This window comes from Notechis scutatus, chromosome 1 (genome assembly GCF_049901735.1).
Source record: "Notechis scutatus isolate UNSWTSFEM ecotype Mainland chromosome 1, rNotScu1.2, whole genome shotgun sequence".
Lineage (NCBI taxonomy): Eukaryota > Metazoa > Chordata > Lepidosauria > Squamata > Elapidae > Notechis > Notechis scutatus.
In genome coordinates this window covers 327,372,774-327,389,344 of record NC_142009.1, presented here as the reverse complement: position 1 = coordinate 327,389,344, position 16,571 = coordinate 327,372,774, and the positions used below count along the sequence as shown (strand labels likewise).

Below are 16,571 nucleotides of genomic sequence, written 5' to 3'. Positions count from 1 at the left end.
AAAATGGTCTACCACATATGGTCCTCAGCGTATGACCACAATTAAGCTCCAGCTTTGTCGATAAGCAAGATTGTTAAGTTTTGCTCCATTTTACGACCTTTCTTGCCACAGTTCTTAAGTAAAGCCCTGCAGTTGTTAAAGTTAGTAGCATGGTTGTTAAGGGAACCTGGTTTGCTGATTGATTTTGCCCACTGGAAGGTCACAAAAGGTGATCATATGACCCTGAGTCGGTGCAACCGTCGGTTGCTGAGCGTCAAAATTTCGATCATCTGACCGTGGGTATATATTGCCAACAGTCGTAAGTGTGAAAAACGGTCACAAAACACTTTTTTCACTGCCATCGTAACTTCACCTATTAAACAAATAGTTGTAACTCAAGGACTACCTGTATTCTATCCTTTCCCCAGAAAAGACGCGATACCTCTTACAAAACAGGGAAGGAGATTTGGGCAAGGAGCTTTACCAATTTCACCAGGAGGGCATTCAACTAGAACAAAAGAGGGAGAGGGGCAAAACTGAGAAATATGCAATCATGAACTGGGGCCCAAGAAAGCTGGAAGACCATGAAGTGAGGATGGGGACTCAGTTTTGTGGTACTTTGCAATAGAGATGCCAGCGGGTGGTACCCAAACTTCAGGTGCTTCTATTGTACTTGTACAGTATTTGGGAGACAATATGGAGAAGCAGAGATGTGGACTTAGGAAGTCAAGTACAATGGTGCTGTCATGCCCGTCGGAGTCTGAATCTGAGGCGGAAGGCGAACAGCTGACAGGGAGTGGGAGTGTGGCTCCATTGGCTGTGGAGGAAACTGGGGAAGGGCAAAGTCCGGCTGGGCAGAGCAGGGGAGAAGTAGAACAAGGGAGAGGGAGTCCAGAGGAAGACCCAGACCCACCCCCTCTTCATCCTAGGGCATGCAGGGAGGAACGGAGAAGAGAGCAACGTGGATTGTGTGGCTTATGGGAGAGGAAAGGGCCCTGATTCCCTTCATTAGCCACACCTGGGAATGAGAGTTTAAAAGGGATGCAAGCTGAGTGCAGCATCTGCTGGGAGCAAATGTGAGTTTATCTTGTGTTGACTTTGGTTATCTGTGTTTTTGGCATCTTCCCAACCGTGTTGAGAATTGCCGTGCCTTCACGTCTGGAATTCTTGCTCCTGCCCTGCCAGACTAATTACCTCATTTTGCCTTGATTGGACTTATAATTACAGTTTTTGTTGACCACGTTTTGGACTTGATTCTCTGCAGCCAAAGGCTGTTCCTGGGAGAGTTTTTCTCCAGCCAAAAGGTAACCAGGACATTGGGGGCAAAGTTGGAGCTAATAAAGGGACTCCGACTGATTATCTGACAGTGTTGTCTTTGTGCCATGCCCTGGGTCATCACAGATGCATGTATTACTAAAACTTGGTGGGATGAAAGCCACCATTTATTCAAAAGGAGCAGACCCAAGGGGAAAAAAAAGGGTGAGAGTGTTATACAGGAATCAGAGAATGGAAATCCTGTTAAAAAGTATCTCGATTAGAATACTGTAAAAGGAGCAAGATATAAAGTCTTGGAATCACTGCAATAATTTATTATAGACCGCTTGGACAGGCAGAAAGATACGGATGAGATCTTTCTGCATCAATATTTTTCAAAAAAAACATGCAATTGTGATCATTCTTCTGGGAATCTAACTTTGCCAAGAGTCAAGAGGTCTCACAAAGTCCTGCCCTCTCTTATCGCCAGGAAAAACAAGGCAGACTTAATTCTCATCTAATCCTGGATCTAATCCTCATCAACAAAAAGGAATTAGTTGAAGAATTTAAAGTGATTGCTACCTTGGGGAAGGGATCATGTTATCCTTGATTTTTTTAATATCTGCAGGAGGAACTGAGCAGAGTCAAACCTGTCAGGCTTCAGAAGAGCTGAAGTGATAACTTCAAGGAAAAGTGGGTCAGATCCAAAGACTATAAATCCTGAAGGAAGAAAGTGTCCAAGAAGAACAAAAGACAAGAAAAAAACTATCTATTAAACGAAATGATTTGATGGTGTTGACACTGAGTGAGAAGATTTTACCCAGGAGGGCATGTCTCCAACTTTGGTCTTCCAGATCTTCCAACAGTGCATCCATCACTGCTATAATTGAGACATCCATCTTGTTGCTTCCCATCCTCTTCCCTTTCTTCCCAACTATCTCCAGGGAATTAGGCCTTTGTATAATGTGTCCAAAATGATAATTGGAGACTGATCATTTGTGCGATTGAGAACTCTAGATTGATGATCCATTTGTTTATTTTCTTGGCTATGAAATGAGATGCTGAATGTGTTATCACATACATACAAAGAAAGACAAGAGGAATGGACAAGATGCAGAGTTCTCTAAAATGCTGAAGAGGAAAAAAAAGGACATAAGAAATAAAAAGTGAAAACAATTAAAACAGTACAAAGAGAAGCTAAAAATGAGCTGAGTGTTGCAAGATACCAAAAACACCCCAAATGCCTTGGAATATGTTATTAAAAAATGGAGGCCCAAAAAGAGTAAAAGTCTGTTGTGAGGAAAAAGTGATGAAGTGATGTTGTGCTTTGGTGAGAAGGCAGGATTTCACAAATGAAGGCAAATACATGTATCCCGAGATAATATTGCAGGATCAAACTTGGGTCGGTCACCAGGACCAGAGTTTTAATGTTTCGAGCTTTCAGACTTGTGCTGGAGTCATCCTCAGGGAACTTCTCTCTCATCACAATGTGTGCTTTGGGCTGTTCTGTGTGTAGTATTTATGTGGTTCCTGATTGTGTATGGCTTTTTTTTAAAAGGCAGAATTTCTTACCTCCTATTTTGCTATTGTCTTTCTCCAGAAGATAAATGGATCCCTAGCTAACCATGGCTCTCACTGGGAGAGAAATAAGGAACTGTAGCTTAGGACAGGCAAGGAAGGGACAAGAATTCAAATCTAGTGGACATGATCACAGAATTCCCAGAAGATTTGATGAGGCCTCATAAGATTGGAGGAGAGGCAAAATCATCTCCATCTTTAAAAAAGGGAAAGGAAGAAATTACAGAACTGGCAGCTTGGTATCTATTGTGGGAAAGAGCTTCGAATAAATTGTCAAACAGTACACTGGGAGTACCTGCATAGTCATGCTACAGTTTAACAGGAACCAACCTGGACTTTTTCACAAACAAATCTGTCACGTTACCTTATGGACTTTGTTCACAGAATTCTTAGTTTAATAGATGAAGGGAATTGCCACAGACATAGTGAACATCAGCAAAGACTCTGACAGAATGTTTCAGAATAGTTTTCTTCACACATAATTTTGTGAAATATGAGCTAGAAAGTACCACTGTTTAGATGGGCTCACAGTTGAGGGAAACATTGAGTGGCATTTCTTAGGCCTCTCTGTCTTGGTCCAGTGCCATTCACCATTTTTATCAATGGAATTGGGGGGGGGGCACTTATAAAGTTTGCAGAATACACAAAAGTGGAAGATTCAATATAACCTAGACCAGGGTTCTCCAATTGCCAAGGTTGGAGAACTCTGACCTAGACAGGCCCAATCAGTGGCTCAAAATGAATAAACAGAATTTAACAAGAGGAAATCTAAAGTTCTGCATGTGGGTAGGAAAAATGGTTATGTTACGTGAGCTGCACTGGCTGCCGTTGTGCTTCAAAATATTGGTTACTACCTTTAAAGCCCTTTATAGCTTGAGTCTAGGGCAGGGGTCGGCAACCTTAAACACTCAAAGAGCTACAAAGGTCCCAACCAGAAGCCCCCCCCTTTCAATTCTGGAGCCGACCAGACTCTGTGGCAGTTCCCGCAACCATAGAGTCTCCTCCTAGCACTGCGTCCTTTTTCCTTTACCTGTCCTAACCAAAAGCCCTATCAATTGTGGAGCCGACTGGCAACAGGGAGCAGCAGCAGACAGATGAAAGAGCCACGTGCGGCTCCAGAGCCACAGGTTGCTGACTCCTGGTCTAGGGTATCAGCAGAACTGTCTTTCCCCAGTGGGATCGGCCCACCCCATTCATGATGGCAGAAGGGGCCTACTGTGAATCCTATCAGCTAAGGAATTTCAGCAGGTGGGATCCAGAAGAAGAGCCTTTTCTGCCATGAATCCTGGCCTTTGGAACATTTTGCCCCCACCCCCCCTTTAGCTTTCAGGAAAGATCTTACAATCTGCCATAGGGCCCTGAAGGAGAAGCTGCTGGTTAGTGGTGGTTGGTATACTAACAGAGAAGGTACCCCCCACCTCTCCCCTCCAAACCCTTGTTTTAATTTTTGAATTTTAATCTGTTTCTATATTTATAATTGCAGTTCTATTTTGTCTTATCTTGATGTAAGCCACTCAGGGGACACAGTGGCTAAGACGCTGAGCTTGTCGATCAGAAGGTCAGCAGTTCAGCGGTTGCAATCCCTAGCATCGCGTAACAGAGTGAGCTCCCGTTACTTGTCCCAGCTTCTGCCAATCTAGCGGTTCAAAAGCACGTAAAAAATGCAAGTAGAAAAATAGGGATCACTTTGGTGGGAAAGTAACAGAGTTCCGTGCACCTCTGGCATTTCATCATGTCGGCCCTATGATCATGGAGACAGCACTGGCTCTTCGGCTTTGTAACGGAGATGAGCACCACCCTCTAGAGCCGGAAACGACTAGCACGTATGTGCAAGGGGAACCTTTACCTTTAAGCCACTCAAGAGTCGCCTGAATCATGGGCAGCAATTAAAATTGATAATAAAATAAGAAATGTAAGGCCTAAGTACAAGATGGGAGGACATCTGATTTAGCCATAGTGCACGTAAAAGGAATCCAGGTGGCCTTATCAAGCACAGTTAAACATAGGCCAGCAGTGTGATGCAGCTGTTAAAAAGGCAAAGTCTACCTTAGAGAACACCTGATTGTATTGGAAGTTTCTAATCATCCATCAAGCCTAATGTTTCCATTGCTTAGGTAGTCAAAATAGCAACATCCACACGCAAACCAGGACAAACCACCAAGTGCTTAGTAATGCAAAACATTTTAGAAATGCAACGAAAGAGCCCAGACAGGACTGTGTATGTTTAGCAGCAAAAAAAAGTCTGCTGACCGTTATTTATGCATGGACGAGAAAAAACCAAGCGGAGCGGAAAGGAACAAAGTTGCTTTCCCCCAGCTTAATTCCTTGAATTTGCAGCCAGGACAATGAAAAGTGGCACAGAATATTTTAGAAGAAGATGCAATCCAAGAGATGGGCGGCATATACATTTAATAAATAAAAACAAATAATCAGGCAGATTGGTGAGCAGCGCCAACCCTATAGAGTGCAAACCGAGCTTAACCTAACCATGCTCCTTTGATACGAACTGCCTCCTCCTTTTTTCAATGATCTAAATCTCCCTCCCTGGCAATGAAACCAGGTACTGTCTCTATGCGTGATCCTTACCGGGGAAGTTTTCACATAGCACTTCAACAGGTGTGGCTCTCTTGGTATCGCCAATCTTCTGGTACCGCTCTTTCAGGGTGTCCGCCTAAGAAGAGAAAGCCAGGGTGGGAAGAAGGAGGCAAGAGGTGTCAGGTCAGGCTGTAGAAGCTGGGTGTTTCATAGGGAAAGGGTGCCAAGAAAAACGCAACTGCTCCGCGAGACATCGGATAAATTGCGAGGATTGCACAAAACATGCCCCAGGTATTTATTTGCCAAGGTGGACTAATAACAACAACAAAAATATCACTGCAATTACGTGCTTTTACTGAGGTGTGTACAGAACGGGGAAAAAAAAACACATTGTACTGTAATTACAAAATCCCATCCCATCTAGTTAATTCACAATTTAGAAACCAAACCAGTAAACAGATATTAATAGCCAAGACAAACAAAAAGGCAGCATCCAAACATGGTTTTTAAATACCTTGCAGTGAAGCGCCTATAAATTCATCATTCAAACAAGGCAGGGCTTAACCTAGGAACGGTCAACTAAGGATAGAAGGCTGGGTTGACGAAGCACTAACTCGTTTGCCAGATAAAAAGGTCTTTAAGGACCCTTTTAAAGGCTGTTAAACTTCCCCAAGGAGAAGGGAAGGAATTCCAGAGCCACAGGGCTGATTCTCTGAAAACCAGGTAACTGGAGACCTCTGCAACCCTGAACCATAGCACAAGAACCCATCAGAGAAGCGTAATGAATAAATAGGATTGTAGAGAGAAATAAGGCCAAAGATTGAGATATTTGTGAACAAAGCTCTCTAAACAATAGCTTGGGGTGGGGTCTGTCCTGTCCAAAGAAAAGCTATGTGATGTAACAAGATTTTAATTTTTTCATTTTATTTTAGGAAATTTATACTGCTGCCTATTTGCACATGGCAATTTAAGGCAGTTTACAGGAATATAAAAACCTCATATATAAAACAATAAAATTAATAAAAGAGAACAATCACATAATAAATTAATAAAATAATATAATAAACACCCCGCCCTGGTGACGACACATCACACAAGCCAATTTAATGGGCTCCATCCCACTCTGGGTTCCCCAGGCTCGCTGGCAGAACCAGGTCCTTAGCGCCTTCCGGAAGAGTGTTAGAGTGGGGGCCATTCTAATCTCTGGGGCAGGGGTGGGATTCTACCGGTTCTATCCGGCTCTACGGAACCGGTAGCTCTGAAGAGCAGCAGACAAAGAACCGGTTCTGTGTCTGCTGCTGTTTTGGCTCACCTGCCCCCCTGGGCTCTTACCTGTCCTTTATTTCCTGTTTTTTCAACTGCAGCTGCTTTGCGCGGCATAGCTGAGGTTGAAAAAGCAGGAAAAAAGGGCTTTTCCAACCGCTGCACACCCGCACTCAGTGCTGCTCAGCTGTCCGGGCAGCTCAGCAGGTCATAAATTGCACGCGTGCGACACAGAGCAATAGAACCGGTAGTTATACTGGTCGGATCCCATCCTTGCTCTGGGGGAATGATGTTCGAGAGAGAGGGAGCCACCATGGAGAAGGCCCTTTTTCTGGGTCCCACCAGGTGGGTCCCTAGGGGATGGGACCCACAACATCCCTTGCCTCTCCACTCTGGTGAGTAGGGTAGATGTGACCAGCAAGAGACAGTCCCTTCAGATAACCTGGTCTCAAGCCGTGAAGGGCTTTAAAGGTGACAACCAGCACCTTGAATTGCACCCGGAAGCAAATCGGCAACCAATGCAGCTCCCACAGAAGAGGTGATACATGCGCATACTGAGGTCGGCACAAAACCATGTGGACCACTGCATTTTGCACCAACTGGAGCTTCTGGATGCTCTTCAAGGGCAGCCCCATGTAGAGCGCATTGCAATAGTCAAGACAGGAAGTGACCAGGGCATGAGTGATTGTGAGTAGGGATATGAGAGGAGTATAGAAGGACCAGCACAGGGAACAGAGAGAAGAATTGGAAACATCTTCCTGACAATTGTAATTCAGGTAGTCTTCAACTGACAACTGGTCATTTAATGATCATTTGAAGAAGATCCCCTGAGAAAGAGGTTTACAATGCGGACTTGCAGGTCTGACCATCAACCCCCACCCCCCTGCATGGTTATGTGAATGCATTTCAGGTGCTCAACATGATAATTTACTTCCAGTTTCCAGCAAAACTGTGCCCAGTTAATTATTGTGGTGTTCACTTAAACGAGTGGACCCACCTAACAAGCAAATCTTGGGCCAGTTCCACAACTACACCACAAGGAGAAAATAATCAAGGGAGTAGAGATCTAAGATCTTCAGCTCCTCCTTTACAAAGGGAATCATAAATTTGTCCAAGTTCCTAGCTTACAAAATGCTACCCAAGTAAGATGGAAAATATACTGAAGAACTAGAATATAAATTGAGAGCAAACCCCACTCCCTACTAGCACTGATAATGTTACTTAGTTGGGTAATGAAATATCTGCAAGAAAACAACCAAGCACTAATGATCCATCATACTGAAGAATGCAATATTCAAAGGGTAAATCCATACATACTGAAGCAAAACGAAAAATATGCAAACACTTAAATTCGGTTCATTTAAATTTGCATATTTTTCCATAGAGATAGGGCTCACCTTGAGGCCTTGCCATGGCAGACTTCCCCGGAGGAAGTACATGAACATGTGACCAAGTGCTTCCAGGTCATCTCTTCGGCTTTGTTCTACACAGAAATGACAAAAAAACAACTCTGAATGAATCCAGAACATTCTTTCAATTACATTCCTTTAAAAAAAACAAAAACTTCTGAATGGGTCTGCATACTGCAAATCATTGCAAGATGGGAAATGATTTGATCGGTTTAGTGTACTATATGAACCCAGAATTTGTAAAACATGGTTCAGGGCTTGTTCTATGGCAGGGGCCTTCAAACTTGACAGCTTTAAGACTTGTGGACTTCAACTCCCAGAATTCCTCATCCAGTCATGTTAGCTCAGGAATTCTGGGAGTTGAAGTCCACAAGTCTCCAACTTGCCAAGTTTGAAGACCCTTGTTTTATGGGGTGAACCCCGTCATTTATGACTTACTCAACAAAGCACTGAATGGAGAACATGATGTAAACCCAGCTAAGATATCCAGTATAGCAGACCACATATGACTTGATTCTGTCTCACTCCCCTGTGCATAATAATCACCAGGATAAAGAAATAAAGTACAAACAATCATTGTATCTTTGTCATCTATGAAAGAATCCATCCAGATACCTGCTTCTGACAGTAGGTGATAAAACGATTCAGGGAACTCACCCACACACACCATTTCAAATAAGGTTTATTCAACAATTCAGCAAGCCTTTAGATGTACAATTCAGAGAGACTGCCTTGACCTCTGGGAGTTCCATGGCCATGACAGCAAATAGCCTAAGCTGTGTTTACACAAGAGGCATATTATGGTTTATCTATATTTTTGCTTGCTGTGTGACCCTAGCTAACTATAAGTTATTCAATGAACCATGAATAAAGAACTTGATTTAGGATGTCAATGTTAGACCTCACTGCACAATTTGTGGAGTCCTGTAAAGTCTGTATTGCATCCAGCAGGGACTTTGCACCAGTCGTAAATATTTCTACTTATGCTGGGCAGAACACTTCAACCGTAACCACCACCACCCTCTGTGATTTCCTTGAAACTGTTATTGGAGGTTCCCTCAAAGCAGGTGCAAAACTGCAGGGACAGTAGCAGCAACGGAGCAGTGAAAAACTGGCAGACGTATTCCAGTTCTCGTGCAAGTAAGGATTTTCCTGTAGTGCAGGGGTGTCAAACTTGATTTCATTGAGGGCCACATCAGGGTGGTTTTTGACCTCGGGGGCTGGGGTGGGCATGACCAGGGTGGGCGTGGCCAGCATGATGTCACTCGTGTTGGCGGGGTGCCTATGGCGGCCCGAGCGCTCTGCCAGTGAAAATGGGCTCCCGAGCTCCGTTTTAGGCTGCAGTGGCCTCCTGCAACCCTCTGCCAGTAAAAACGGAGCTCGGGAGGGCCCGTGCATAGTCCTCGCGAGCTCCATTTTCGCTGGCAAGAGATCTTGCAGCCTGGTCCTTTGCTGTTTCCAAGACAGCCTGCGGAGCAGATCTAAGAACCCCGCAGGCTGGATTTGGCCCCAGGCCTTGAGTTTGACACCCCTGCTCTACTGCAAAGCCACTTTTTGCTACACAACAGTTCCTCAAATTTTTTTTAATCAACTTGCAATCAGTTTCACAGAGAAAACTACCTCCAAAAATATTGCCCAGAAAACAGCAGGGCTGGTCCAGACAGTTCCCAAGAGTTCAAAGTGACTCAGAGGGACACACAAACACACACACACACACACAAAACACACACACACACACACACAGTGTGGGAAAACAGCTTTTTATTTTTTTCTTAAAATCAGATTTAGGAGAACTCCCCTTCCCCCCAGACACCCATTTCCCCACCCCCGCTCTCCCCCTTCCTGGAAACATGCCAGGAAGTGCCCCTTTCTTCACCTTTCCCCAGGTGAGTATTGATGCTCATGTACCGCGCCGTCCCCGTCAGACTCTTGTGCTCTCGGTAGGGGATATGTTTTTTGGTCTCTGGGTCAATGTACTCCTTGGCCAAGCCAAAGTCAATTATGTGGATGGTGTGTTGGCGCTTGCTTCCGGGCCTTCCCACCAGGAAGTTTTCTGGCTTTACATCTCTGTAGATCAAGCTTTTCGTGTGAACGTACTCCATCCTTGTAATCTGGGCCGGAAGAGAAGGCAGGGAAGGGAAATGTCAAGGTTCCAAGTAATACACCCGTAGCAAACAGATGTCCGAGGCAAGCAGGTTCCTCAAAGAACAAGTTTATTGGATATATCATATTGGCACAGACTGGTGAAAACTGACTCTGAAGGTTCCTGTGGTTTTCACCTAATTAAAACTAAAAGTTTTCCCTTTTCCCAAATAATCAGTCATACGGTCCAATCAAGGTGCTGTCCGGTTGCTTGGAAACTTCACTCCTCCTCTCTTCAGCCACCTGTGGGAATGTCCTTGGTTCTCGGGAAACTATTTTGTTTTGGCTACAAAACCCCAGCTATCTCTATTCCCCACCTCCCTAACCCTTATCACCATTGTGGCAACACTGAAGCCTCCAAGATGGCCTCAGTCAAGCCAGCTTCAGAGTTGACAGAAAATTCTGATCAGACTATAGTAAAAGCTAGATCAAAACATCCCACATCCTACGTTCTTTTGCCTAGAACTTTTAATAGCCTGATAATGTTCGTTTGTTGGTAAGCCAACCCTCCAAAATTAGTACTCTGTAATTTTTTGAAATTACCCTTTTTGCAAGCTCAATAAGGAAACAAAGGCGCTCTGCAGGTTAAAGAGGAAATACACTTCCACTGTGTTTTTGTGCTGATTGGAAGGAAAGGAGTTTTATATAGGGCACATAAATCAAGAAGGGTAATGAAGGAAGAATTGAGCAACCTGCTGCCTTGACAGCTGCTCCTTAACTCAGAGAATTCCAGGTTGCTGGAAGGCGTTAATTGAGGGGGAGATTTTGGATTGGACCTAAGTCTTGAGGGTTGGCGTGAAGATAGTAGCAATGGGTGCAGATCTCTACAGAATGGACACTCACCAGTTGGATGGCAATCATAAGAACGGTCTTGAGAGTGAATGTCCGGTCACACAAGTCAAAGAGGTCTTCTAGGCTTGGGCCCAGCAGCTCCAAGACCATGGCGTTGTACTTTCCACATGGCCCAAAGTAGTAGACCTGAGGGATTCCTTCTGCAAAGGGTGGAAAAGAAAATGGTGTGGATTCAGAGGGGTGGTTGGACAAGTTGAATACGGCTCTACAGTTTATTTCTACACCCCGGGGGCGGGAGGGCAATCTTGGCAACTTTACGTCTTGTGGGCTTCAACTCTCAGAACTCTGGGAATTGAAGTCGGCACAACTTAAAATTGCCATGGTTGAGAAACACTGGGCTAGAAGAACATCTGCAGCACCCTGAATATAAGCATTCTGCAGGTCAACACAGATCCTATTTAAAGTCCTAATAACTCTTCTCTAAACATGTGTCCAGCTTTTCCTTTGAATTGCATTTTAAACAAATGAAAATTTAAAAAAAAATATTATTCACAATTCGTTAGTAGAGTCCACAGAAGTTTTAAAAACGCAACACACATCTTTAAACACCAGCAGCAGGATCAATACACAAATAAAAATTCATGGTTACTAAGGTGAGAGTTTTATTAAACTATCAAAGCCTAAGGGAGAAAAAAGCGCTTCAGAAGTTAGAATGATTAGGATAGTGGGGACAGGAAAGAGGTTAATAATAACATCAGCCAGGCTTATTAAGGAAGCGTGTTTCAAGTTTCTTATAACTTTTAAAACAAAGCAACAATTCCTCTGAACTCAAAGGACAAGGAGACTGAAATAAACTTTAAAAAAAAAACTTTTTCAGAAAACTGAACTAATTTTAAAAAAACTTTTTTCTGGACAGTTCAACAAGTCAGTTGTTATTACTTACCTGAATTGCCAAGCTGTTTATAGAATCGGTATTCCAAATGCAGCTGAGGAGCTCTGGATTTGATAGGTTCCTAGAAAAAAAGAAAAGTTACAAATCCTACAGCCATACTTCTTCACGAAACAAGAGATAATTTCAAATAAATAGCAAACATGAGGCAGTGATTGTGAATGGAGGGGAACTAAGGCCTACCTGATTGAATGGGACTTGCCTCTAAGTCAGTGATCACATTGGAGAGGACCAACTCATCAAGCTCATCAAGCCAACTCAGCATTGAAGATGGGTGGTTATTACAAGTCCACCCATCTTATTTAGTCTGAACCTCCCATTGTATAGCAACCACAACTCCCAGAATTCTTTCTAAAAAACCAAAAACAGTAATGCCAGCTAGCATTTGGGGATGTGGAAAGAATGCGATCAGGAGGACTATATGAAAGAATAGGGGATAAATTGTTAGGAATGGCCGTGATAGCAAAACCAAACAACTAGCCAAGTTCGAACTCTTTCCAGTAATTACGGGGGGATAGACCAATATACCACCAATTTTAGAAGCACGATCACATTAGTAAGCCTCAGCAAAAACAAGCTGGAGCCTTGTGGTATTTGAAAGGCCAACTGTTATGAGCCAAGCGTTTGTGGGATTTTCATCAAACCAAATGGAGTGCAAGGCCCCTAAACCTTTTACTGCTGCTCTCACTAAGTGTCACTAGATGATTTCATTTCTTTTTGAAGTGTCACTGGATGATTTTATTTCTTTTTCAAAGGACAAGTTTGCATGCATCAATCAATATTTTACACTAACTTAAATCAAAGTGATCATTATTGTATAAAGTGTCTCACTTTCTGGGGAGAAACTGTCCTTTCTCTAACACAGGGGTCCCCAACCACCGGGCCCCGGACCGGTACCGGGCCGTGGATCATTTTCTACTGGGCCGTCGGTTTGCTGGGCGCCACCATCTTGTTTCAACAGAAAGTGCTTCCGGGTGAGCTTTTCCGGTTGGAAAGCGGCGTTTGGGTCCTGAAGGAATCCTCGCGCCTTAGTTTCATCGAAGGGGGGCTTGAACAAAGAGCCGCCCGATGGCGGAGGAGATCAAAAAGCACAAAAAGGTACAAAGGAGGAGTTGAAGGTGGCGGGAGAAGCGGGGACGGCTGGCTGTCCGGTCGCTCGGCTCGCCTTGCTTTGTCATGCATGCTGATGCCGGTACCGGGCCGTGGATCATTTTGTGATGCCGGTACCGGGCCGTGGCACAAAAAGGTTGGGGGCCACTGCTCTAACAGATACACTGGAGATTGGCTGCTAATCCAAGCAGACAATGCTAAGCATGATAGAGATCAACATTGTGACTACATGAAAGGCAATTTAGATCCACAGCCCAATAGCAGGCCGCATGCCTGGCTTACAGAAGGATCTAGATCATCAGGGGTGTCCAACCTTGGCAACTTTAAGACTTGTGGACTTCAACTCCCAGAATTCCCATGCTGGTTGGGGAATTCTTGGAGTTGGAAGTCTACATATCTTAAAATGGCCAAGGTTGAAAAACACCGATCTAGTTTATTAGGAGAGAAAAAAAAATACCAGCCTCAAAACCTGACAACAATATGCACTAAAAATAAGCTTACCAACTTGATTGCTACATATTCATTTGTGTAGAGGTTCTTCCCTGTAAAGCAAAAAAAGGGAATTAAGACGAGGAAGGAAAGAAAAACAAACATTTCCCATTTACAATCACCGCACTGGGCAATCACAGGAGAGTATTTTGTGCAGAAAATATACACATTTATGATTTCTACTTTAGCGGTGTACTGGCGGATTGAAAAAGACTGCATAAGTCATGAACACAAAATCTGTTCACTGAATGACAATTCATTGACCACAAGATTTAAACAGACATCTCCTGCAACAAAACCAGAATGCAGTGAATGTCCTTCTTTGGTTGATACGAAGTAAAAATTCACAAAAGATTAAAAAAAACAATAGTGCTTTTCTTTTACAGGCAAAAATGTAGAAGTGGTTTGCCACTGTCTTTTTCAAATGTCCAGTCTAGCCTACAGCCAACCTTGGGAGTTCACTGCAGTGTCCCTTTCCACCTAGTCTGACCTTGTTTAGCTTCTAAAATCAGTAAAAATAACCCCCCGTTGCAAAATTCAATGAAAAAAATCTAACATAGATAAGAAGGGAGAGGTTTCTCTGTTTAAGATTCCAGAGCCAGGAAATGTCAACTAAAGAAAATCACACATGGCTTTCAGAACTGATAACCTGACCATGATTCAGTTTATCAGCCATTTAAGTATCATCTCCCCTTTTCACCTCAAAAAGGAGGATTATATCCTTTATTTCCCAGATTCATGGTTAAAGGATAATGAATTTTTTTTTAAATCGCAAAGAGGCATAGGACTTGCTTCATAGAGAGACTGTAGATCAGGCCAGTGTAATATGTGGCCTGCTGGCATTTTTTTTTTAAAAAAAGTCAATTTAATTCAATATCTACACACTTTGCTGATGCCAGGAAGAATCAGCTGCCAGTCTCCTGGAAGATCTGCTGTGGAGTCTCACCGATGACGCCAGGTCCATCGCTGCTGCCAGTCTGCCAGCCACCAAACAACTAACTGGCACACCAGCTATTCCTTTGTGGCCCGCAATTATTTTTAATTTTATCAATGTAATCCTTTTTCTAAGCTGTGCAGGCCTGCTGTAGACAGAAACAGACCATTTATGAATGCAGGCAGCTTAGATGAAGTCCATGTACACACAGCCATTGTCAAGCCTACCCAAACACATTTAGATAAACAATGCTCACTACTATCTTGGTAGGGATTCCTCTCGTCATAAAGATTTTATTTCCTACTGGAATCCTATAACTCCCTATAACTCCGGCCCTTTATTCTGTAACCTACACTCAATGAGATATGGGTAATCCTCAATTTACGACCACAATTGAGCCCAAAATTTCTCTTAAATTTCTCTTATAAATCAAAAATTCCAACTTTCCATGGTCACTCCCCATAAAAATTGCTGCGGTTCCACTTTGTCTACTAAATCTTCCATATTAGTTAGTATGAAATTATTGGTTAATATCTAATTCCACTGAGATTAAATTAGAAACCTCATTGCTGACTTTCTAAAAACTATTAAAAGCTGAGGCCAGGCCTCTGAGGAATGAATGGTCACCATTACACTTCAGGTTTAGTTGTTGCTCGCATTTTTAATCCGCTTTCACATTTTTACTGTTTTATATTGCAAAATGCCAGGATGGACGATGGATGGATGGATGGATAGATGGATATAGATATATACTGTTATACAGGTAGTCCTCAACTTGTGACCACAGTTGAAGCCAAAATTTCTGTTGCTAAGTAAGACAATTGTTAAGTGAGTTTTGCTCCATTTTACAATTTTTCTTAGTTTCCATAGCTGTTGTGAATCACTGCAATTGTTATGTTAGTAACATGGTTAAATGAATCTGGCTTCCCCATTAGACTGGTTTTGGTTATCAGAAGGTCGCGAAAGGTGATCACATGACCCCAGGATACTGCAACCGTCATAAATATGAGTCAGTTGCCAAGTATCTGAATTTTGATGATGTGACCATGGGGATTCTGCAACAGTTGTGTGGGAAAATGGTCGTAAGTCACTTTTTTCAGTGCCTTTGTAACTTCGAACAATCACTAAACAAACTTTGTAAATTGAGAAGATAGATAAAGATAGATATGTATGTGTGTCTGTGTGTGTTCACAATACAACACGGTAAACAAACAGAACACCTGACTTTTTCTTTTTATTTTTTTTAAATAAAGTTTTATTTGGGTTTTCACACATACAAAATACAAGTAAAACATCTTTTTTGAAAATAGCATGGTCCCCGGTTGAACTTCTTTATACAGACACAAAACTCAATTTCATGCTCCTTTTTGTATTCTATTCCATATCTTATACTATTCTACATTTTCTATATAGTTTTTCCCCCTCTTTTAATTTTCTCAATTTTATTTTGATTATTGCATCTCAATTCAAATCATTATATTTATACTTTTGTCTGTTCTGTTTCAATTTCATATTATCTTTTCTCATTAAACAAATTTTCTCCTGTAGTTATTAATTGGAGAATGACACCTTTATATCTTTTAATTACATCCATTCAACTCTTATTTAAACTTCAATATATACCTTAAGGTTATGACCTTCAATATAATACAGAATACATAACTTCCAATCGAATTCTGCTGGTACATTCTTATAATACATCCTATATTCTTTTTTTTAAAAGATCATAAATATATGTAATTATAAACCCTCATTCCATTCCAAATCAGTTCTATCATTAATAATCATTAAAATCTTAACATCTTTAACACTTTTCAATTAAATATCATACTTCCTTAAAGACACATATAATCTCCATAATTAATTTTTCCCTTATTTCTCTTCACATGTTTTGTAAATCATTAAATATTCATTTTGTTACATTTATTTATTGAAAAGCATTCCACTGAATTACGATAGCTATTTTATCAAACATTTTTTCATATTTTCTAAAATTATTTGTTTCTAATATAACAATACTATCTTATGTACCTTTGCAGAATCCCCTTTTCCATTAAATTTTCACCCATTATCTCTAAATAGGCCGTTTCTCTATATTTTGTTTCTGTCCTTTATAACTTCTTTTCCTTTCTTTCTT

General features: G+C 42.1%; 1 protein-coding gene across 7 annotated transcripts in view; it reads right to left on the bottom strand.

Annotated features, from left to right (window-relative positions):
- The window catches only part of CSNK1G2 (casein kinase 1 gamma 2), a 113,006-nt gene that overhangs the window by 15,517 nt on the left and 80,918 nt on the right, over window positions 1–16,571 (bottom strand). For all 7 annotated transcript variants that reach the window (XM_087952637.1, XM_026681074.2, XM_087952635.1 and 4 more), the window contains 6 exons: window positions 13,513–13,553; window positions 11,896–11,965; window positions 11,004–11,152; window positions 9,895–10,129; window positions 8,007–8,092; window positions 5,398–5,482 (listed from right to left, as the gene is read on the bottom strand). In XM_087952637.1, coding sequence (XP_087808763.1) covers window positions 5,398–5,482; window positions 8,007–8,092; window positions 9,895–10,129; window positions 11,004–11,152; window positions 11,896–11,965; window positions 13,513–13,553 — 666 coding nt within the window. The remainder of the gene's footprint in view (window positions 1–5,397; window positions 5,483–8,006; window positions 8,093–9,894; window positions 10,130–11,003; window positions 11,153–11,895; window positions 11,966–13,512; window positions 13,554–16,571) is intronic.